The 23,999-nt window shown below is 37.4% G+C and overlaps 1 protein-coding gene across 1 annotated transcript in view; it reads right to left on the reverse strand.

Moving 5' to 3' along the window:
• F5 (coagulation factor V) overlaps positions 1 to 23,999 on the reverse strand; it is an 87,129-nt gene that overhangs the window by 32,934 nt on the left and 30,196 nt on the right. Inside the window, exons 4-9 of the mRNA XM_082652016.1 lie at positions 21,060 to 21,272; positions 19,432 to 19,575; positions 16,585 to 16,806; positions 14,906 to 15,071; positions 1,740 to 1,917; positions 74 to 173 (exon numbers count right to left, since the gene is read on the reverse strand). Of these exons, the coding sequence (XP_082508142.1) occupies positions 74 to 173; positions 1,740 to 1,917; positions 14,906 to 15,071; positions 16,585 to 16,806; positions 19,432 to 19,575; positions 21,060 to 21,272 (1,023 nt within the window). The remainder of the gene's footprint in view (positions 1 to 73; positions 174 to 1,739; positions 1,918 to 14,905; positions 15,072 to 16,584; positions 16,807 to 19,431; positions 19,576 to 21,059; positions 21,273 to 23,999) is intronic.

The following is a 23,999-nucleotide window of genomic DNA, read 5'->3' on the forward strand; positions in this document are numbered from 1 at the left end:
GGAGGACAGTAGAAAATTATGGCAACCTCTCAGAAGTCAATAGTTTCATTCAGTAGAAGTGAAAGGTTCAGACCTGAGGTGGAGGAGGAGTTGACTTCATCTTCATAAGGAGAGAAGGTCACACCATGAGGGTAAATGCTGTAGCTGCGGCTGGCCATATTTTTGAACGTGATCTACAAAATTAACTCAAATTCATTATTTCAGTATTTAAGGTCAATCATGAGAACAGAGGATGCTAGCTTTGCATATTTACTTGTGGGATAGTGTGTGTGTGTGTGTGTGTGTGTGTTCATGCGTGTGCGCGTGTGTGTGTGTGTTTATGTCAATGCAAACTAATGCTGTTTATCTGAGTGGAAACCTCTCCCCATCACCTGACAGGCGCATCTGAGAGAGTTCCACTCACATAGAAAGGTAGAAAACGGAAAGAGAAGTCTAACCTTAGAAGTGACATTTTCCTCACAGTATATCACTCTCTCCAAGTTGGTCACCATCCCCTGTCCCCTCTCCTTTCTTGGACCACATCTGCCTTTGAATCTGCTCCTTCTCTTCTCTTAGACCATGATCACCTTCACCAGCCTGCCAGATCCCCCAGAACCCTGTCATCAAGTCATCTTCTTGATGGGGCACAGAAAATAGCGAGATCCTGAATTGCCAATGAGGCATATTTCCACTTTCTAAGAGTACCTAAAAGGGATCAGAAATGAGGGAAGGGAAAGAGAACAGAGAAAGGCTGCATTCTGCCCTTTTGTTATTTTTTAAATGAACAGAATTGGCCTTGTCTGTAGATATCCTCTTGGTTCATTCCCGTGAAGAGGTGAAGGGAGGAGCTTTATGCACACAGGAGTCCTAGTTAGCCTGCTTAATCTTCGGAAGAGAATTTTATCTTCTACTTGCTTGCCAAAGCATCTGGATCATGCTTAATCTGCAGATGATCTGCATTCTAGAATCTCGCCAAAGATTGCAACTTTCAATTCTCTGCCGTCTAGTTCTTATCAGAAGATAAGTTGATGATGTGACAGAGCGTTTAAGGAAAACTGTCTGAAGAACGCTCAGTGCTCTTGAAACATATCAAAATGTACCTTCATCAGAGACTAATCATCAGAGAACTACATACCTAGACCACATTGATGAATTGTTTTCATTCAGTTGGGTTATGTTCTCAGCTATAATGAGAAACATTATTTTAAAAAGCTTTGTAACTTTTAAATTTATAAATTTCTTTTATAAATTTATTGTACCAGTAGGAATTTATCAAGGATTCCATCTACTACATCACACAGCATCCTCTTTCTTAAGGATCCATGGGAGAAATTCCTCTTAAGTCTCAGTAGCAGGGGAAACTGCTTTTTTTTTTTATGACTACTGTGACTCCTACCCTGACCTAGTTCCCTTTTTACTTTGGCTGCTAGAAAGCTTAGGACAAAATTTGTTGACAACATTACAGGAGCATATGCTATGTGTTTCATTATACTTATCTTATCCTTGGCTTTATTTTCTTTGTCCCCACATTATCCTTCACCCCAATTACATTGGCTCCTTGTTTTATTCCTTTATAATTTGATAAACTGTCTCAGATTGTTTGTTTTATGAGATAGGCTACAATAGGTGCAAATACTAAATAAAAATTAAAGCTGTATTTCAACTAAAAATTATACGGACACATTAAAAAAATAACCAGTACTTATAATCTTGTTTTCACTATTTAATTTCTTCCATGGTTCTATATTTCTGTTACTTACTTTAAGTGTGTCTCTGACCTGGGCTCTGATAATAGGGCCCAAGATCCCATCTTGTTTGTTATCGGGATTCTCCAGGAGTTTGGTGAAGGATGCATCTTGGTACTGTTTGTAGACAACCTTCTTATAATGTTTTCCAATTTGGTTTGAGAAATTATCCAAATGCAGAGATCTGTACTTTCTTAAATTGAAATAAAATTTAAAAGATTAAATCATTTTCTCAAGTAGAGACCCCAGTATGATAGGGAAACCCTTATGCTTAGAAGTTCTGCTATTGAATTAGCTAAAATGCTAGTTTCCTTAAGGAAAACAAACAAACAAACCTTAATGTGGTTTGCAAAGTCCTGATACCTTCTCTCTAGTTGGAAAACTGGAAACCTGTGATCTGTCTCCTCCACCATTGATAAAGTCTTAATCATGGTTAGAACCAGCTACTTAGATCTTCCTGTCACTATGGTTTCTAGAGTGGACCTTCACTATCTCTGAAAGGTCTACCTGGATGAAAGGATGAGAAACACTATGAATTTTTCTTAAGTATTTCTTATCACTTAACTTATGATATCTTTATTGGCTTTCCAGGTATTTCTCAGTCTCTAAAAGCACATTCCCACTCTAGGAAGCTTCTGCTGTCTTTATTAAACATAAGTTCTGTGCTGTTGGGCTATCTCTTCTACCATCCACCCAATCCTGGTGCCATCTGAAAACCAAATGCCTTCACCTATCTTCTGTAGCTACTGCAATAAATGATTTGGGGGAAGCAACATGAACCACTTTCCCCCTTGGTCCTTTTTATAGCCTTAGTTTGCAAAAGCAGAGTTCCATTTTATGCGTTTATTTTACACAATGAAAATCACTGACTACTGCTAGAAAGTTCTGGATTCTTATCCCAACCCCACTTCCCTAACCCTTCCTGCATTTTCTAAATATTCACTTGTATTAATTTCATGTGTATAATTCCAGAGCATCTTTATGCAAATATGACTTGCAAATATAAATATTCTTATCCTTTCACTCCTTTCACAAAAGGCAGCTATTTATGTATTCTATACTATACCTTGAAGGTTTTTTGCATTTTTCCAGCTTTACTGAGGTATAATTGACAAATGTATGTATTTAAGGTGTACAACATAATAATTTATATATGAATATATGAGACTACCACAGTCAAGCTAATTACCACTTCCATCACCTCACCTAGTTACTAATTCTTTAAAATTTTGAGAACACTTAAGATATACTGTCTTAACAAATTTCAAGTGTACAATACAGTGTTATTAACTATAGTGTTACTAACTATAACAGGTCTCCAGAACTTATTTATTTTGAAACTGAAGGTTTGTATACTTTGATCAACATCTCTGCATTCCCCTCACCTCCCAACCCCTGGCAACCACCATTATACTCTCTGCTTCTATGAGTTCGACTTTTTTAGATTCCACATATAAGTGAAATCATGCAATATTTGTAATTCTGTGTCTGGAATATTTCACTTAGCCTAATGTCCTGCAGGTTTATCCATGTTGTTACAAGTGGCAGGATTTCCTTCTTTTTTAAGGCTGAATGACATTCCATTGTATATATAAACCATATTTCTAAAAATTCATTTATCCATTGGTAGACACTCAGGTTGTTTCCATATGTAGGCTATCATGAATAACACTGCAATGAACACAGGAGTGCAAATATCTCTTTGATATACTGACTTCATTTCCTCTGGATATATACCCAGAAGTGGTAGTTCTATTTTTAATTTTTTGAGGAAGCTCCTTACTGTTTTCCATAAAGGCTGCACCAATTTACATTCTCACCAACAGTGTACAAGGATTCCATTTTCTCCACACCCTCATCAACAGTTGTTACCTCTTTTTCATCCTAGTCATCCTCATAGGTATGAGGTGATATCTCATCATGGATATGATTTGCATTTCCCTCATGATTAGTGATGTTGAACACCTTTTCATATGCCTATTGGCCATTTGTATGTTTTCTTTTCTTTTTTTTTTTACCACAGTTGACAATATTTATTTTTTAATTTTTAAAATTTATTTATTTATTGGCTGTACTGGGTCTTCATTGCTGTGTGCGGGCTTTCCCTAGTTGTGGCAAGTGTGGGCTACTCTTTCGTTGTGGTGCACAGGCTTCTCATTTCAGTGGTTTCTCTTGTTGCAGAGCACAGGCTCTAGATGCGCAGGCTCAGTAGTTGTGGTGCACGGGCTCAGTTGCTCCGTGGCATGTGGGATCTTCCCAGACCAGGGATTGAACCCGTGTCTCCTACATTGGCAGGCAGATTCTTAACCACTGCACCACCAGGGAAGTCCCTGTACATTTTCTTTAGAAAGATGTCAGTTTAGATCCTTTGCCCATTTTTTTTAATCAGGCTATTTTTGTTTGTTTGTTTGTTTTGCCATTGAGTTACATGAGTTCCTTTTATATTTTGGATATTAACCTCTTATCAGATATACGGTTTGCAAATATTTTCTCCCATTCTGTAGGTTATATTTTTATTTTGTTAATTGTTTCTTTTGCTGTGCAGAAGTTTTTCAGCTTGATGTAGCCCCACTTGTTTATTTTTGCTTTTGTTACTTATGCTTTTGGTGTCATACCCAAAAAAATCATTGCCAAGACCAATGTCAAAGAGATTTTCTGTTATGTTTTCTTCTAGTGGTTTTATGGTTTCAGGTATTACATTTAAGTTTTTAATTTATTTTGAGTTAATTTTTGTCTATGCTGTAAGTTAAGGGTCTAATTTTATATTTTTGCATATGGATATCCAGTTTTTCCACCATCATTTACTGAAGAGACTGTCCTTTCCTCATTGTGTATTCTTAGTGCCTTTGTCAAAGATTAGTTGACCATATATGCATGGGTTTATTTCTGGGCCCTTACTTCTGTTTATTTGGTATATGTGTCTGTTTTTATTCCATTATTATACTGTTTGATTACTATAGCTTTGTAATATAGTTTGAAATCAGGAAGTTTGATGCCTCAAGCTTTGCTCTTCTTGCTCAAGATTGCTTTGGATATTTAAGGTCTTCTGTGGTTTCATCTGTTTTTTCTCTATTTCTTTGAAAAATGTCATTGGAATTTAATAAGGGTTGCATTGAATCTGTAGATCACTTTGGGTAATGTGGGCATTTTAACAAAGTTAATTCTTCTAACCCATAAACACAGGACATCTTTGTATTTGATTGTATCTTCTTCAGTTTCTTTCATTGCTGTCTTATAGTTTTCAGTGTGTAGATCTTTCACCACCTTGGTTAAATTTCCTAAGTATTTTATTCTTTTAAAAAAATTCTATTGTAAATGGAAGTATTTTCTTAATTTCTGTTTGGATTGTTCATTGTTAGTGTATATAAATTCAACTGATTTTCATTATGTTCATTTTCTATCCTGCAACTACTGAATTTCTTTATTCTAACAGATTTTTGGTAGAGTCTCAAGTGTTTTTTTATATATAAAATCACATCATCTGCAAATAAAGACGATTTTACTTCTTCCTTTCTGATTAGGATGCCTATTTTTTTTCCTTGCCTGATTGCTTTGGCTAGAATTTCCAGTACTATGCTGAATAAAAGTGACAAGAATGGGCATCCTTGTCTTGTTCCTGATCTTAGAGGAAAAGCTCTCAGATTTTCACCACTGAGTATGATGTTAGCTTTGGGTTTGTCATATATGGCCTTTATTGTGTTGAAGCACATTCCTTCTATACCTAACTTGTTGAGAGTTTTTATAATGAAAAGATGTTGAATTTTGTTAATTGCCTTTTTTTTGCATCTATTGAGATAATGATATTTTTATTATTCATTTTTAATGTGGTACTTCTAATTTATTGATTTGCATATGTTGAACCATCCTTGAATCACAGGAATAAATCTCACTCGATCATCATTTATGATAATTTTAATGTGCTGTTGAATTCAGTTTACTAATATTTTGATAATGTTTTTGGCATCTATGTTCATTAGGGATATTGGCCTGTAATTTTTTTCTTGTATTGCTCTTATCCAGCTTTGGTATGAGAATAATGCTAGGCTTGTAAAATAAGTTTGGAAGTGTTCCCTACTCTTTAATATTTGGGAAGAGTTTGAGGATTAGTGTACAATATACCTGTGAAGCCATCTGGTCCTGGGCTTCTTTGTTTGGAGGTTTTGGATTACTGATTCAATCTTCTTACTTGTTATTCATCTGTTCAGATTTTCTATTTCTTTTTGATTCAGTCATGGTAGGATATATGTTTCTAGGACCTTTTTCCTTTCTTCTACTTATCCAATTTGTTGGCATATAATTGTTCATAGTAGTCTCTTATGATCCTTTGCACTTCTGTGGTATAAACTGTAATGTCTCCTCTTTTAGTTATAATCTTATTTATTTGAGTCATCTCTCTTCATTGCTTAGCTAAAGGTTTGTCAATTTTGTTTATCATTTCAAAAGAGTAACTCTTGGTTATGTTTATCTTTTCTGTTGTCTTTCTATACACCATTTATTTTTTCACTAATTTTTATTTACTTCTTTTGGCTAACTTTGGGCTTAGTTTGCTAGTTACTTGAGGTATAAAGTTAAAATTCTTTCTTTCTCCCTTCCTTTCTTTCTTTCTCTCTTTCTCTCTTCCTTTCTTCTTTCTTTCCTTCTCCCTTCCTTCCTTCCTCTCTTCCTTCATTCCTTCCTCCCTTCCTTCCTTCCTTTTCTTTCTTTCTTTCTTTCTTTCTTTCTTTCTTCCTTCCTTCCTTCCTTCTTTTCTTTCTTTCTTTCATTTGTTTCTTTCTTTTTCCTTTCTTTCCTTCTCTCTCCCTTCCTTCCTCCCTCCCTCTCTTTCTCTTTCTTTCTTTCTTTCTTCTTTCGTTCTTCTTTCTTTCTTTCTTTCTCCCTCTCCCACCCTCCCTCCCTCCCTTTCTTCTTCTTTCTTTCCTGTTTTTTTAAGTGTTTTTATTTTTCTCTTTTCAGATTATAAAATAAAATTTATTAATTATTGAATGTGAACTAAATACAAGGTGCTTTTTTAATATTTATTTCTTTGTTGAATTTTATTTAATTTATTTTTTATAGAGCAGGTTCTTATTATTTATCTATTTTATATGTATTAGCCTATATATGTAAATCCCAATCTCCCAATTAATCCCACCACCACCACCACCCACCACTGCTTCCCTGCCGTGGTGTCCAAATGTTTGTTCTCTACACCTGTGTCTCTATTTCTACCTTGCAAACTGGTTCATCTGTACCATTTTTCTAGATTGCACATATATGTGTTAATATACGATATTTGCTTTTCTCCTTCTGACTTACTTCACTCTGTATGACAGTCTCTAGGTCCATCCACGTCTCTACAAATGACCCAATTTCATTCCTTTTTATGGCTTGATTATACTCCATTGTATATATGTACCACATCTTCTTTATTCATTCATCTGTCAATGGGTATTTAGGTTGCTTCCATGACCTTGCTATTGTAAATAGTGCTGCAGTGAACATTGGGGTGCATGCGTCTGCTTGAATTATGGTTTTCTCTGGGTATATGCCCAGGAGAGGGATTGCTGGGTCTTATGGTAATTCTATTTTTAGTTTTTTAAGGAACCTCCATACTGTTCTCCATAGTGGCTGTATCAATTTACATTCCCACCAACAGTGCAAGAGGGCTCCCTTTTCTCCACACCCTCTCCAGCATTTGTTGTTTGTAGATTTTCTGATGATGCCCATTCTAACCGGTGTGAGGTGATAACTCGTGGTAGTTTTGATTTGCATTTCTCTAATAATTAGTGATGTTGAGCAGCTTATCATGTGCCTCTTGGCCATCTGTATGTCTTCCTTGGTGAAATGTCTATTTAGGTCTTTTACCCATTTTTGAATTGGGTTTTTTTTTTAATATTGAGCTACATGAGCTATTTATATATTTTGGAGATTAATCATTTGTCCGTTGATTCATTTGCAAATATTTTCTCCCATTCTGAGGGTTGTCTTTTCGTCTTGTTTGTAGTTTCCTTTGCTGTGCAAAAGATTTTAAGTTTCATTAGACCCCATTTGTTTATTTTTGTTTTTATTTCCATTACTCAAGGAGGTGGGTCAAAAAAGATCTTACTGTGATTTATGTCAAAGAGTGCTCTTCTTATGTTTTCTTCTAAGAGTTCTATAGTGTCCGGTCTTACATTTAGATCTCTAATCCATTTTGAGTGTATTTTTGTGTACAGTGTCAGGGAGTGTTCTAATTTCGTTCTTTTACATGAGCTGCGCATTTTTCCCAACACCACTTATTGAAGAGACTGTCTTTTCTCAATTCTATATCCTTGCCTCCTTTGTCATAGATTAGTTGACCAGAGGTGTGTGGGTTTATCTCCGGACCTTCTATCCTGTTCCGTTGATCTATATTTCTGGTTTTGTGCCAGTACCATATTGTCTTGATTACTGTAGCTTTATAGTATAGTCTGAAGTCAGGGAGTGTGATTCATCCAGCTCTGTTTTTTCCCCTCAAGAGTGCTTTGGCTATTCGGGCTCTTTTGTGTCTCCATAAAAATTTTAAGATTTTTTGTTCTAGTTCTGTAAAAAGAAATGCCGTTGGTAATTTGATAGGGATTGCATTGAATCTGTAGATTGCTTTGGGTAGCATAGTCAGTTTTACAATACTGATTCTTCCAATCCATGAACGTGGTATATCTCTCCATCTGTTTGTGTTATCTTTGATTTCTTTCATCAGTGTTTTATAGTTTTCTGAGTATAGGTCTTTTACATCCTTAGGTAGGTATATGCCTAGGTATTTTATTCTTTTTGTTGCAATGGTCAATGGGATTATTTCCTCAATTTCTCTTTCTGATCTTTCATTGTTAGTGTATAGGAATGCAAGAGATTTCTGTGCATTTTTTTTGTATCTTGCAACTTTACTAAATTCATTGATTAGCTCTAGTAGTTTTCTGGTGGCCTTTTTAGGATTATCTATGTATAGTATGATGTCATCTGCAAACAGTGACAGTTTTACATCTTCTTTTCCAATTTGTATTCCTTTGTTTCATTTTCTTCCTGATGGCCATGGCTAGGACTTCCAAAACTATGTTGAATAATAGTGGCGAGCGTGGACATCCTTGTCCTGTTCCTAATCTTAGAGGAAATGCTTTCAGTTTTTCACCATTGAGAATGATATTTGCTGTGGGTTTGTCATATATGGCCTTTATTATGTTGAGGTAGGTTCCCTCTATGCCCACTTTCTGGAGAGTTTTTTTCATCAATGGGTGTTGAATTTTGTCAAAAGCTTTTTCTGCCTCTATTGAGATTATCATATGGTTTTTATTCTTCAGTTTGTTAATATGTGTATCATATTGATTGATTTGCATATATTGAAGAACCTTGCATCCCTGGGATAAATCCCACTTGATCATTGTGTATGATCCTTTTAATGTGTTCTTGGATTCTGTTTGGTGGTATTTTGTTGAGGATTTCTGCATCTATGTTCTTCAGTGATATTGGTCTGTAATTTTCTTTTTTTGTAGAATCTTTGTCTGGTTTTGGTATCAGGGTGATGGTGGCCTCACAGAATGAGTTTGGGAGTGTTCCTTCCTCTACCATGTTTTGGAAGAGTTTGAGAAGGATGGGTGTTAGCTCTTCTCTAAATGTTTCATAGGATTCACCTGTGAAGCCATCTGGATCTGGATGAAGAGTTTTAATCACAGTTTCAAGTTCATTATTTGTGATTGGTCTGTTCATATTTTCTATTTTTTCCTGGTTCAGTCTTGGAAGGTTATACTTTTCTAAGAATTTGTCCATTTCTTCCAGGTTGTCCATTTTATTGGTGTAGAGCTGCTTGTAGTAGTCTCATATGATGCTTTCTATTTCTGTGTTGTCCTTTTAACTTCTTTTTTATTTCTAATTTTATTGATTTGAGTCCTCTCCCTCTTTTTCTTGATGCGTCTGACTTAACATTTATCAATTTTGTTTATCTTCACAAAGAACCAGCTTCTAGTTTTATTGACCTTTGCTGTTGTTCTCTTTGTTTCTATTTCATTTATTTCTGCTCACATATTTATGATTTCTTTCCTTCTACTAACTTCGGGTTTTGTTTGTCCTTCTTTCTCTAGTTCCTTTAGGTGTAAGTTTAGATTGTTTATTTGAGATTTTTCTTGTTTCTTGAGGTAGGACTGTATTGCTATAAACTTCCCTCTTAGAACTGCTTTTGCTGCATCCCACAGGTTTTGGATCATCATGTTTTCATTGTCATTTGTCTCTAGGTATTTTTTGATTTCCTCTTTGATTTCTTCAGTGATCTCTTGGTTATTTAGTAACGTTTGTTTAGCCTCCATGTGTTTGTGTTTTTTATGTTTTTTTCCCTGGAATTTATTTCTAATCTCATAGCATTGTGGTCGGAAAAGATGCTTGATATGATTTCAGTTTTCTTAAATTTACCAAGGCTTGATTTGTGACCCAAGATGTGATCTATCCTAGGCAATGTTCCATGTGCACTTGAGAAGAAAGTGTAATCTGCTGTTTTCAGATAGAATGTCCTATAAATATTAATTAAATCTATCTGGTCTGTTGTGTCATTTAAAGGTCATGTTTCCTTATTAATTTTCTGTCTGGATGATCTCTCCATTGGTGTAACTGAGGTGTTAAAGTTCCCCAATATTATTGTGTTACTCTCAATTTCCTCTTTTATAGCTATTAGCATTTGCCTTATGTATTGAAGTACTCCTATGTTGGTTGCATATATATTTATAATTGTTATATCTTCTTCTTGGATTGATCCCATGATCATTATGTAGTATCCTTCCTTGTCTCTTGTAACATTCTTTATTTTAAAGTTTATTTTATCTGATGTGAGTATTGCTACTCCAGGTTTCTTTTGATCTCCATTTGCATGGAATATCTTTTTCCATCCCTTCATTTTCAGTCTGTATGTGTCCCTAGGTCTGAAGTGGGTCTCTTTTAGACAGCATATATATATATATATATATATATATATATATATATATATATATATATATATATATATAGGTCTTGTGTTTGTATCCATTCAGTGAGCCTGTGTCTTTTGGTTATGGCATTTAATCCATTCACATTTAAGGTAATTATCGATATGTATGTTCCTATTACCATTTTCTTAATTGTTTTGGGTTTGTTTTTTTTTTGTAGGTCTTTTTGTTTTCTTGTGTTTCCCATTTAGAGAAGTTCCTTTAGCATTGGTTGTAGAGCTGGTTTGGTGGTGCTGAATTTTCTTAGCTTCTGTTTGTCTGTAAACTTTTGATTTCTCTGTTGAATCTGAATGAGATCTTTGCTGGGTAGAGTAATCTTGGTTGTAGGTTCTTTCCTTTCCTCACTTTAAATATATCATGCCACTCCCTTCTGGCTTGTAGAGTTTCTGCTGAGAAATCAGCTGTTAACCTTATGGGAGTCCCTTGTATGTTATTTGTCATTTTTCCCTTGTTGCTTTCAATAATTTTTCTTTGTCTTTAATTTTTGTCAATTTGATTACTATGTGTCTCGGCTTGTTTCTCCTTGGGTTTACCCTGTATGGGACTCTCTGAGTTTCCTGGACTTGGGTGGCTATTTCCTTTCCCATGTTAGGGAAGTTTTTGACTATAATCTCTTCAAATATTTTCTCGGGTCCTTTCTCTCTCTCTTCTCCTTCGGGGACCCCTATAATGCGAATGTTGTTATGTTTAATGTTGACCCAGAGGTCTCTTAGGCTGTCTTCATTTCTTTTCATTCTTTTTTCTTTATTCTTTTCCACAGCAGTGAATTCCACCATTCTGTCTTCCAGGTCACTTATCCGTTCTTCTGCCTCAGTTATTCTACTAATGATTCCTTCTAGTGTATTTTTCATTTCCGTTATTGTATTGTTCATCTCTGTTTGTTTGTTCTTTAATTCTTCTAGGTATATGTGCTTTAATTCTTCTAGGTCTTTGTTAAACATTTCTTGCATCTTCTCGATCTTTGCCTCCATTCTTTTTCTGAGGTACTGGATCATCTTCACTATCATTATTCTGAATTCTTTTTCTGGAAGGTTGCCTATCTCCATTTGGTTGTTTTTCTAGGGTTTTATCTTGTTCCTTCATCTGGTACGTAGTCCTCTGCCTTTTCATTTTGTCTATCTTTCTGTGAATGTGGTTTTTGTTCCACAGGCTGCAGGACTGTAGTTCTTGCTTCTGCTGTCTGCTCTCTGGTGCATGAGGCTCTCTTTCTTCTGTTTTAAATGTAGGCATTTATTACTATAGACTTCCCTCTTACAACTGCTTTTGCTATATTCTATAAATTTTAGTATGTTGTATTTCTGTTTTCATTTGTCTCAAGATATATTTTGATTTCCTATTTGATTTCTTCTTTGATTCATTGGTTGTTCAGGAGACTATTATTTAATCCACATATTTGTGAATTTTTCAGTTTTCTTCTGTTACTGATTTGTAGTTTCATACCATTATGGTGAGAAAAGATACTTGATATTATTTTAATATTCTGAAATTGTTAAAACTTGTTTTGTGGACTAATATGTTATAAAGAATCCTAGAGAATATTCCATTTGCACTTGAGAAGAATATGTATTCTGCTGTTGTTCAACGGAATGTTCTTTATTTGGATGTAATGTTCTTTATATGTCTGTTAGTTACACTTGTTCTACAGTGTTATTCAATTCCACTGCTTCCTTATTGATTTTATGTCTGGATCATTTATCCATTGATTAAAGTGTGGTATTAAAGTCCCCTACTATTATTGTATTGCTGTCTATTTTTCTCTGTAGTTCCGTTAATATTTGCTTCATATATTTAGGTTCTCTAAACTTGGCTGCATACATATTTATAATTTTATAGTATCTTGATTAATTGACCCCTCTATCATTATATAGTGACCTTGTCTTTTTTACCCCTTCACTTTTTTTTTATAACTTTTTATTTTATGTTGGAGTATAGCTGATTAACAATATTGCGATAGCTTCAGGTGCACAGCAAATCGACTCAGCCATACATATACACGTATCCATTAATCTATAGGTGTCCTTAAAGCTAAAGTGATAAGTCTGCTATTGAAGCTCTCTATTGAATATTTTCAGTTCTGTTATTGTATTCTTCAGCTCTAGGATTTCTGTTTGGTTATTTTTTTATGGTTTCTCTTTCTTTATTAAATTTCTTATTTTGTTCATTTATTGTTTTCCTGATTTCATTTGATTACCTATCTGTGTTATCTTGTACCTCATTGAGCTTCTTTAAGATGATTATTTTTAATTCTTTGTCAGGCAATTTGTAGATCTCTATTTCTTTCACACTGGTTACTGGAGCTTTATTAGTTTCCTTTGGTGGTGTCATGTTGCCTGATTCTTTGTGATTTGTGTAGCTTTGTGTTGATGTTTGTGCATTTGAAGGAGCAAACACCCCCTTCCAATCTTTACAGACAGGTTTTGGCAGGTAAAAACCTCTTGTCAGGTCTGCAGGCTGATGGAATTGCCTCTGGGATCACAGTTGAGTGAGGTTGGAACCAGATCATGTGGTTGCTGCTGGGCCTGCAGCAGCATCTGTGGTTGGAAGGCCTTTTACCAGGGGCTCAGGTGGACATAGACCCTGTCTGGTCCCTGGGAAAATGGAACTGCCTTCAGGACCTTGGTCGGTAGAGCTGGCACTGGGATAACAGTCTACTTCAAGGTCCACAATTGGGTTTGCAAATGGTAGGCCTGTTATCAAGTGTGTAGATGGGAGTGGCTCCCATCTGGCCCTTTGGAGGGCTCCCAGTGTGTCACTTGGTGGGTCCCTGAGTTGGCAGAACTTCTCCTCAACTGCAGTTTTGAGGTATGGAACTAGGTAGCAGGGCCATTTCAAGATCTGTAGTGGGACCAAGGTCTGCAGGCCAGCCACCAGGGGCATGAGTGGATGTGACCCCCAACAGGTTCCTGGGCAGGCAAGACTACTCCTGGATCATGGCTGGGAGAAGGATTGAATTAGTTACAGGGCTTCTTCAAGATCCGCAGTCAAACTGAGGTCTGCAGGTCAGCCTCCAGGGTCATGGACAGGCGTGACTCCTGCTGGGTTCCTTATCAAATGGTGCTAGTGGCAGGACCAAGGTTAAGTGGGGCTGTAGCTGAGTCCATAAGGGGAGGAGGCTATTTCCAGGTTTGTAACTGAATTACAGTTAGTGAACCAGCCATCTGAGCATGGACTTGCCTTCACAAAACAGTCCTCCTTGGTCTTGACTTACACTGGGATTTTGCAAGTTCCTACTTTGATCCCAAAGCTCTCACAAAGGCACTTCTCTTTGTGGATGGCTGCCAAATTATCGTTGCTGTGGGGGAATACAAGTGGGGGAATCTGCTATTCTACCTTCTTGCTCCCTTGACTTTTTAATTTAAAAGTATCTCTTGGAGAACTTTTTATATTAGTAGTACAGAGAGAGTTTTTGCATCCTCTTTAAAACAGATGCATAGTATTCCATTGTATGGATGTACCATAACTTATTAATTTCCTATTGATGGACATTATGGGTTGTTTCCAATCTTTTGCTACAACAGTGCAGCAGTGAACATCCTGTACACATACCATTTCACCTGTAAGCAATTATATCTATATAGTAAATTCCCAGAGTGAGATTGCTGGATCAAAAAATATATGCATTTATAATTTTAATACACATTGCCAAATTATCCTCTAGAATGGCTTTTCCAATTCGCTCTTCCACCAGCAATACATGATAGAGCTTGTTTCCCGCAGCCTTGCCAATACATTATGTCATCTAAACTTGTGAGTCTCATAGGTGAAAAATAGTATTTGAGAGAAGTTTAGTTTACATATTTCTCTTACTGTGAGTGAGCTTGAGTATTTTTCAAGTGTTTAAGAGCTATTTGAATTTCCAGTTTTCTTAATCCCACTCTCCCATTTCCTAATTTACAAAATAAATAAAAGCTGTTTCTAACTTGTGGCATTAAAGAAAAGCTCTTAGAAAGGTTTAACACAGTGCTTGGCAAAAGGAAGCATTCAAGAAGTAGTAGTTGCTATTATTATTGCTGTTGTTACTACTACTATTATTATTATTTTTCTGAGCTCTCTTGGTGAGTTTGGAGTAATCTCAGATTGTTTTGGAAAAGAAAACCTGAATGAGATCCAATACATGTATTACCATGAAAGCTGTCAACTCATGACCTTTCACCCCATGCATCTAGGACCCTATGGAAAATGTCTGGAATCTGCACAGTAGGAAGAACCCCCCAAACTCACTTGTCCATGTTTGCTGGTATTATAGGTGCATAGTCCCAAATGACTTCCTCTGCAGCAATGAAGTATTCCCATCTCTTAATGTGCCGCCTCTGGTCTCGAGTTAGTTTCTTAGGATTCCTGGTTTTCTTTGCACAGTTTTTAATGTCTATGTAAGCCTGCATCCCAGCTGAGTTAGGACATAAAGACAATGAAAGAATTTGAGAGAAGAAATTAAGGCTGATAAAATGTATATCTTTAAAATAAATTTGTGGAAGTTTTCAATAATAACAGTGAAAGTAACGCTCAGGCAACTTTTGAACATTTTGGTTTGAAGCTCTTTTAATACACTGCAGAAGGACCAAGAATAAAAAAGCAAGGGAAAGAGAGGATGAATTAGGGGAATAACTTGGAAAGCTATCCTTTGTTTCTTACCAGGGAGGAAAATTTCTTGAAATTTCCAGATCCTTAAAACCTTATGACTTAGGTCATGTCGATTTCTCATATTTCCTATAACCTCTTCCTTTTATTTGTAAAATGAAGATAGTACTAGTATGTACTATATGAAATTGTTCTTAAAAATTAAATAAGATAATACAGAAAGCACTTAACTTCAATAATGTTAGTTTTGCTGTTGTTTCATTAGTATTTGGGGCTCTATCTTTCAGGGATATTGTGACAATTTCATTACTTCAAATATAATTTTGACTGCTTAGTGTGAACAAAAAATGAAATGATCCCATAAAGTGTCTCTTTTTTATATTTCTTGCTTTTTTATTATTTATTTATTTATTTTTGTGGTACACGGGCCTCTCACTGTTGTGGCCTCTCCTGTTGCGGAGCACAGGCTCTGGACACGTAGGCTCAGCGGCCATGGCTCACGGGCCCAGCTGCTCCGCGGCATGTGGGATCTTCCCGGACCGGGGCACGAACCTGTGTCCCCTGTATCGGCAGGTGGACTCTCAACCACTGGGCCACCAGGGAGGCCCTATTTCTTGCTTTTATACACATTATTTTGGTAACACAATGATTTCCTATAGTGATATTTACTTATATTTACAGGAACCCTCCTCCTAACTGTTTTAAAGCAACAGTGTGTAATAGACCGTTATTTTGTTTACCTGATACCATATAACAACCTAGGCTGATCTTTTCCCCCACTAGAATTCACTGATGTTCTTTAAAGCTCACCCCTCAGCTGGTTAGATACTGTGTTTTTTCTATTCAACACACATCCACTGAGTTCCTCTTTGGGTCAGGCTCTGTGCTCATCTTGTTATGAAAGACAATTTTTTCATGTTAAAACTTTTACACTTTCTGTAACTTGGTGCTTCTATAAATTTACAGAAGTTTGACCAGTTCCAACACCTAGTTCTTTTCCTTTAGCTGCATATTAAATAGCCCAAGAAAAAATATCTTTATGTATGTTTTTGTTTCCTTCCTCCTTTCTCCTTTTAAGGAAGTAGAGACCTCTTCAGCTTTTGCATCACTTTAAAAAGTCTTTGTCAATTTCTCTACTTCCTCCATCCCCAACTAACGAGCTATAAGTCTAAGAGCAAAGTATCTATATTCTGTTCTCAAGGACTAAGGAATGTATGTTTGGAGTGTGGGTGGCTTGCAAGAGCAAAGGAAAATGAGGGATTTAGTGCCTAGGACGAAAGGATCCTACATTTGTAAGCAAGACTGTTGAAAGAATTTCTTGCCTTGAAAATGTTTTGGGATGAGCGAAGATATGATCCACTTTCCCTCTAGGCTCATGGTCATGTTTGCAGTTGTGGACGTAGCACTGACGAGAGTGATGGCTGAGATCTTATGATGGCTCTGCTCCAGGACATGGCCGTTGAAATGAATGGAGAACAGTTCTGGCCCAGAGCTCATTCCAATCAGATGCCAACTGATGTGGTCATGGGCACAAACTGTTATATCTGAGGGAGAGAGAGAGAGAGAGAGATGGGGGCCAAAACAGTCAGTCAGCAGTCTGTGATAACAAATTCACTCACCAGATACGTATTGAGCACCTGCTTTGCATCAGGCATTGTGCAAGGTTCTGGGGGTACAGACACTCCCATTTTCATTCCTGCCCTAGAAAAGCAGACATCCGAGTGGTGAGCAAACAAGCAGTCACAACTCATTGCAATAAGTGGTATTATAGAGCCCAGAGAGGGGGGACATTAGTTTAGAAACACAGGGATTGCTAAGGCCAAGGAGAGAAGAAAGTAGGTGACCAACCATCCTGGTTTACTGAGGACTGAGGGGTTTCCCAGGAGGCAGGATTTTCAGTGTTAGAACTGAGAAAGTCCTGGGCAGGCCTGAGTAGTTGGTCACTCTAGTACCAATCTGGACTCAGCTGGAGGGAGTTGCCAGAGCCTCCAACAGGGCTGAGTTTAAGGGCCTAAACCTCTAATCCTAAAAGGGCTTGATCCTAACAGGAAGAAGATGTGAAGATGCTTTAAGGATTTTATACTGTTTCTTTGCCCACTGGTTGATTTTTTTTAATGACAAGGCAGTGAATTACTGTGTGGGTTATAGGATCTCCTTAAAATGCAGTGGACAAAGCCTCAGTATACTGGGTCACTGGGAGCGTTTCATGGATGGAGTAATGAGAACTGAGTACAAAAGCTGTCTGGCTCCTTCTTGCTCCCACAGTGACTCAGAAAATGCTGATTTGCTCTATGGGAGATTCCAACCTCTGGCTTCTATCCTTGGCTTGGGTTTTAAATTTCAGATCTATAATCACTCGATACTAGACCATGGGGCCATGAATCAGTCCCTTACCCAAAGAGGGGCTAAGGGCTTGTCTTGTTCAGACCATTGTAACAAGACCAATTCCTGGTATCACAGGTGAGAACAAGAAGCTGGAAGGTAGGAGGCTTTGGTGGAAGAATTTGTCTGCCTCCAATCAATGCATATATTGGGTTGAGCATTTCATACATCTGTATTAGCGTTTATCATATTTATTCAATTTATACTGCCCCATAAGGCAGTTTTACAAGCATTAACTTTTCTCAGTTTCTACTACCAGCTACTTTTGACCCCAGCTACTCTGTCTTTTTCAACTATAAATTCATAAATTCTATGCCCTGATAGAGTTATTAATTTTTATTTTTTCATATGGGTTATTTTGGCTTCTCCTTCTCTATATTTAGATGGATGATTTACTTTGCCAGGACACAGATACAATTTCTCTTTTGACCACTCCCCTGTAAGGCCCATAGTAGCTAACATGCTATGTTATCTGTAAAAAACTTCTTAAACACCCTGTGCACCAGGATAGATGATTAACCCATTTTTTTACGAAAGCACGTTGAGACAACTAACTGCTAAAAGCCACACTAACGTAGAGAAGTGAGCAAGGTGTGAACTCAGATGTGCTAACTCAGTTAACTAAGTTTTTAAACTCTGAATCAAAACCCAGGGTCACGCTTCCCTGGTGGCGCAGTGGTTGAGAGTCCACCTGCCGATGCAGGGGACACGGGTTCGTGCCCCGGTCCGGGAGGATCCCACATGCCGCGGGAGCGGCTGGGCCCGTGAGCCATGGCCGCTGAGCCTGCGCATCCACAGCCTGTGCTCCGCAACGGGAGAGGCCACAACAGTGAGAGACCCGCGTAACGCAAAAAAAAAGAAAAAAAAAACAAAAACAAAACCCAGGGTCATCTTAGTATATTTGTAATGACCTGGGTGGGAAGATAGAATCAAATGAAATGGAATACAATTTAAAAGCAATGTCCAGACCTCAACTCTTGACAAGTTTTATTTTTAGTAAGAGAAGCCATTTGTGATTTTCAGATATAGAAAGCAGCCTCTGAGAAACTTAGTGTTTTGAAGCATAGTTTATTTAATAAAGTAATATTTCATTTTTCCCCCACAGGATCTTTGGTTCTAGGTCATTTCTATCAGAGAGAAGTAGAAGTGGTTTAGGTGGGGATCAGTTTTGTTTTTTCTCTTAACAATTGTTATGATTTTGCTTTTTCACAAGAGTCTACATGTAAATGAAAAGAGAAAAACATCCCATATGCCACTGAATATTACTCATCCACCATCTTTTGAAATGCTAGTAGTATTTTTGTATGTTGGATATTTCTCCTAATCTCCTGTTCATCTTCACTGTAAGTGTCTTCATTGCATTCTTCCTGCTGACCCTTCCTGCTGAGGACTGGCCTTGAACTCTGTTTTGTAGGGCTTCCTCTCTGGAAGAAAACATGGTCACCATGCAGCAGGGGCCACACAACTCACTGAAGGAGACTAAGCTGATATCCTGGATGTCTTCCTGGAGATGTAGGCCAAGGTGAAACCTGCTCGGAGCACTACATGTAATAAGACTGCACACTCCTTCTCTTAGGTAGCTTCTAATTTGTCTGTTGTACTTGTTAGTTAAAAAAAGCAAAAAAAAAAAAAAAGATTAAATCTTGAGAACCACTGAATTAGATTACATTACCTTTCAGATTAGGAGTTAAAAAATAGTGAGTATGGTCAACTACCCTAGTGCCTTTAGGAAAACAATGGGATCAGTGCTTCAACTATTTTTGGATAGTACACAGCCCATGTGTTACCTGGCATTGTCCCATTCACATAGCCATTGACTGTGTACATTAGGGATGATGTCTGGTTCCAGCTTTTACTTTCATCAAACACAGCAAACATCAGTACATGTTGCTTGTCAAACATCTTCTGTATCCCATCCTCAGTTAGGGTGCCTGTGAAAAAGACATACTTTTAATAGCATCCCAGATAGAAGGCTCTCATTAGCTATTCCTAGATAACAGAGTTTAAGATAAGCAGCCAATCATAATGATGTCAACTGTAAAGTGTTCTTATAAAAATAGCATCTATCAAGTAATAATGATTGAAGGCTTATTAAAATCCTGGTGCCACCTTATTTCTTTCTGGCACCTGATAGCCTTGAGGAATGGGGCTTTAAAAGTAAATTTGATCTGGCACAGAGAGAAAACATGTGGTGACTGTCAAGGCTTTAGTAAAAGTATCCATTTCTTCCAGTGTCAGTAAGTCAATGCAGGGACTTACCTGGTGGTGCAGTGATTAAGAATCCACCTACTGATGCAGGGGACACGGGTTCGAGCCCTGGTCTGGGAAGATCCCACATGTCGTGGAGCAACTAAGCCCATGCACCACAACTACTGAGCCTGCACTCTAGAGCCTGCGCACCACAATGAAGTGTAGCCCCCGCTCGCCGCCAAGTAGAAAAAGTCTGTGCACAGCAACAAAGACCCAACACAGCCAAAGAGAAATAAAGAAATTTATATTAAAGAAAATAAGTTAATGCATAGGTACCATAGCTCATTTGGTCAACGCATCACACTCCAAGTTTAATATAGCCATCTTGCTAGTACGTGTAATGGGAGGCTAGAGAATTGGTTGAGAGGGTCAAGATTAATCCACTCTCATGAATAAAAAATGCACCTGATAGTAAAATGAAAGAAGAGACTTTTATAAGTTTAAAATTTTTTCGGTGTCATCACAGTATCTTCTATACCAGGCAATGAAAATATGTATTTGTATAGTGAATAAATGAATTAGGAAGGTATGTAGGTATGGTATGCGTGTATGTACAGACAGATGGTGAATCCATCACATTATCTCCCACAGTGCAGTTTGTTGTGGTTGTTTGTTTTAATGAAAGATGGGATGAATTTGTTTGGGATAAAATAAAAGTCCAAGCTTGCTCCTAAGAATCCCAGCCAATGAAATTTCTTATGAAGTCAGTTGAGTGTGTTTGAAACCTACCACTCAAAGTGTTCAGCTTGTTTGCAAGAAAGGAACCTGGAGTTTTGTGTATTTATAGACCAAATTACCAACCCAAACCTCAGATCTATTACTCAAAGTTCTTTCCAAGTACTCTCAGCAGAGTACGGACTGCTGTATACTTTCAAAAAGACTTGGCCTTGAGGTAAATGTTACGGATCATATGGGCATGGCAGCAGAACATACTCTCAGACAGAGATTTACTTGGGAGAGACTCCCAGGACCGAGATGAAGGAGGGGTTTAAGAAACAGAGGAAGATTGCAAATCCTCAAATATCAGTGTCAAATGATGATCTGATTTCTGCACCCTTCTCTGCTTGATTTACGAAAAGATACCAAGACACTCCCAAGCCTCATTCCATTATAGTATCTTTACCAATCCAACATCTTTGCTCTTTTGATTTTTTTTTTTTTTTACCTTTCTTACAAATAAGCAGAGGTCCAATCAGTCCAGAGTTGAAGTCGTGTACCAGATTTTCATAGGAGTAATAGATATATGTGAGGCATGGAGGGTCATCGTGGGTGGGCCCACTGTCCTCACTGATATTCCACTCATAGGTATATTCTTGACCCGGAGCTACAGAATCATCCATCCTCTCCACAGGGAATGTGTGGTCAGGGTAAGAAGCACCTGGAGACATAAAAGCTGTGAAAACATCTGGATAGTTTCTGAGAACAACTTTTTCATCACTCTCAAGTCTGGGGGAACATAAGTTCTCTATGAAGATATATATGCCTTTCTATAGAAAGCCTTCATTATTTGGAAAGATTCACATATATCCACTTCTATGTCTATGTAATTATAAAGGCTTTGATCCATGGTGATCTGAAGTGAACAAGAAATGTTACTAGTACATTATTTAAAGTTTAGCAAGCTAAGTTTCCAGAGTATCTAAATAATTATTATTTAAATATAATCAGATAAGTGAATCACCTTTGACCAGAAAATCATCTCAGAATAAGATGGGTTAAATCTTCTCTGTGATGTGTGACAAGACATTTTTTTTAATTTTTAAATTTTTTATTGAAGTACAGTTGATTTACAGTGTTGTGTTAGTTTCTGATATACAGCAAAGTGATTCAATTATATAGCTATATCTGTATCTTCTTTTATATATTATTTTCCATTATCATTTATTACAAGATATTGAATATAGTTCCCTGTGCTATACAGTAGGAGCTTGTTGCTTATCTATTTTATATATAGCAGTTTGTATCTGCTAATCCCAAACACCTAATTTATCCCTCTTCTATCCCCTTTCCCCTTTGGTAACCATAAGTTTGCTTTCTATGTCTGTGAGTCAGTTTCTGTTTTGTAAATAAGTTCATTTGTATCATATTTCAAATTCCACATGTAAGTGATATCATATGATATTTGTCTTTTTCTGTCTGACTTCACTTAGTATGATAATCTCTAGGTCCATCCATGTTGCTGCAAATGGTATTATTTCATCCTTTTTATGGCTGAGTAGTATTCCATTGTATATATATACCGCATCTTCTTTATCCATTCATCTGTCAATGGACATTTAGGTTGCTTCCATGTCTTGGCTATTGTAAATAGTGCTGGTATGAACATTGGGGTTGTGTGTATCTTTTCAGATTAGAATTTTGTCCAGATATATGCCGAGGAGTGGGATTGCTGGATCATATGGCAACTCTATTTTTGCCTCTCACTGCTGTGGCCTCTCCTGCTGCGGAGCACAGGCTCCGGACACGCAGGCTCAGTGGCCATGGCTCACGGGCCCAGCCACTCCGCGGCATGTGGGATCTTCCCGGACCGGGGCATGAACCCGTGTCCCCTGCATCGGCAGGTGGACTCCCAACCACTGCGCCACCAGGGAAGCCCTATTTTTAGTTTTTTGAGGAACCTCCATTCTGTTTCCATAGTGGCTGCACCAATTTATGTTCCCACCAACAGTGTAGGAGGGTTCCCTTTTCTCCACACCCTCTCCAGCATTTGTTATTTGTAGGCTTTTAAATGATGCCATTCTGACTGGTGTGAGGTGATATCTCATTGTAGTTTTGATTTGCATTTCTCTAATAACTAGCAATGTTGAGCATCTTTTCATGTGCCTATTGACCATCTTGTATGTCTTCTTTGGAATAGAAGTGTCTATTCAGGTCTTCTGTCCATTTTTTGATTGGGTTATTTGGTTTTTTTGTTCTTGTTGTTACCGTTATTGAGTTGTATGAGCTGTTTGCCCATTTTGGAGATTAAGTCCTTGTTGGCCACATCATTTGCAAATATTTTCTCCCAGTCTGTAGGTAAGATATCTTATACTTAATCGCCTGTTAGCATGGGTTTAAGTGGTTATAAGAACACTCAGATCTGTTTATATATTGTTTTGCTCTGCATTTCATGTCTTCTTTCCAACTGATGCCACCCTTAGCCCTGTTTTATCAGTTTATCACATCTCCACCATCTGATTATCCCAACTCTTTCCCCAGAGTCTTAGAGTCTATCCTATATGCAGTCTAATTGTCCTTGTATAAAATATATCTACCGTCTGAAGTTTACATGCCTTACTTTGGTCCTTTGTGTACCCAAAGGCCCACTAGTAACACTTGCATGTGTATTCAACTTTCCCTACTGGTGGGAGACGGGGGAGGATATAGAAATGGTCTTCCTTATTGAAGAAAGGGAACTGTGATGCTGAAGAGTAAAAGCAGTGCAGAGGGTTGGGTGGGGCTTTCAACAACAAAGAGAAGATGTGGCGAGAGATGGAGCAAGTGAGGTCAGGAAGGGCAGAGTTAGTTGTCATAGATAGCAAGAGGGAAGGGCAGTTTCTTCTGAGGCATTCCTCATTTAATCAGGTGAAAGTTTCACATCGCTGGTGCCAGAATTTCTCTTTAGGATACAGTTATCTTTGTTTAGTACAACAGTCAATAAATTTCTTGAGGTGGAAGGTAAGACCATCAGACTGTAGATGTGGGTAGAAAATAAGGATCAGAAAAAAGGGCTAAAATGTTTTACATAATAGAGTAAAGGGCCAGTGGAAACTACTCTTACTGAAGTGACTGTAGTTTTTGAAAACAAATGGTTAGTTTCTTTTCTTCCCTTCCCTCCTCCCTGTTCCTTTTCTTCTCCTCTTTATTCCTCCCCACTTATTTCTCTCACTCCATCCCCCTTCCTTTCATCATCTTTATTAAGGTATACATTACAAACAATACAATTCACCAATTTTAAGTACAATATTTGCTGAATTTTGACAAATAAGTACAGTTCTATAGCTACCATCACTATCGAGGTACAGAAGATTTCCATCACTCCAAAAAGTTTCCATGTGCCATTTGTAGCCATACCTTCCCCTATTCTCTGGACACATGCAACCGCTGATTTACTTTCTGTCACTAT

This window comes from Grampus griseus, assembly GCF_964374135.1.
Source record: "Grampus griseus genome assembly, chromosome: 1".
Classification (NCBI taxonomy): Eukaryota; Metazoa; Chordata; class Mammalia; order Artiodactyla; family Delphinidae; genus Grampus; species Grampus griseus.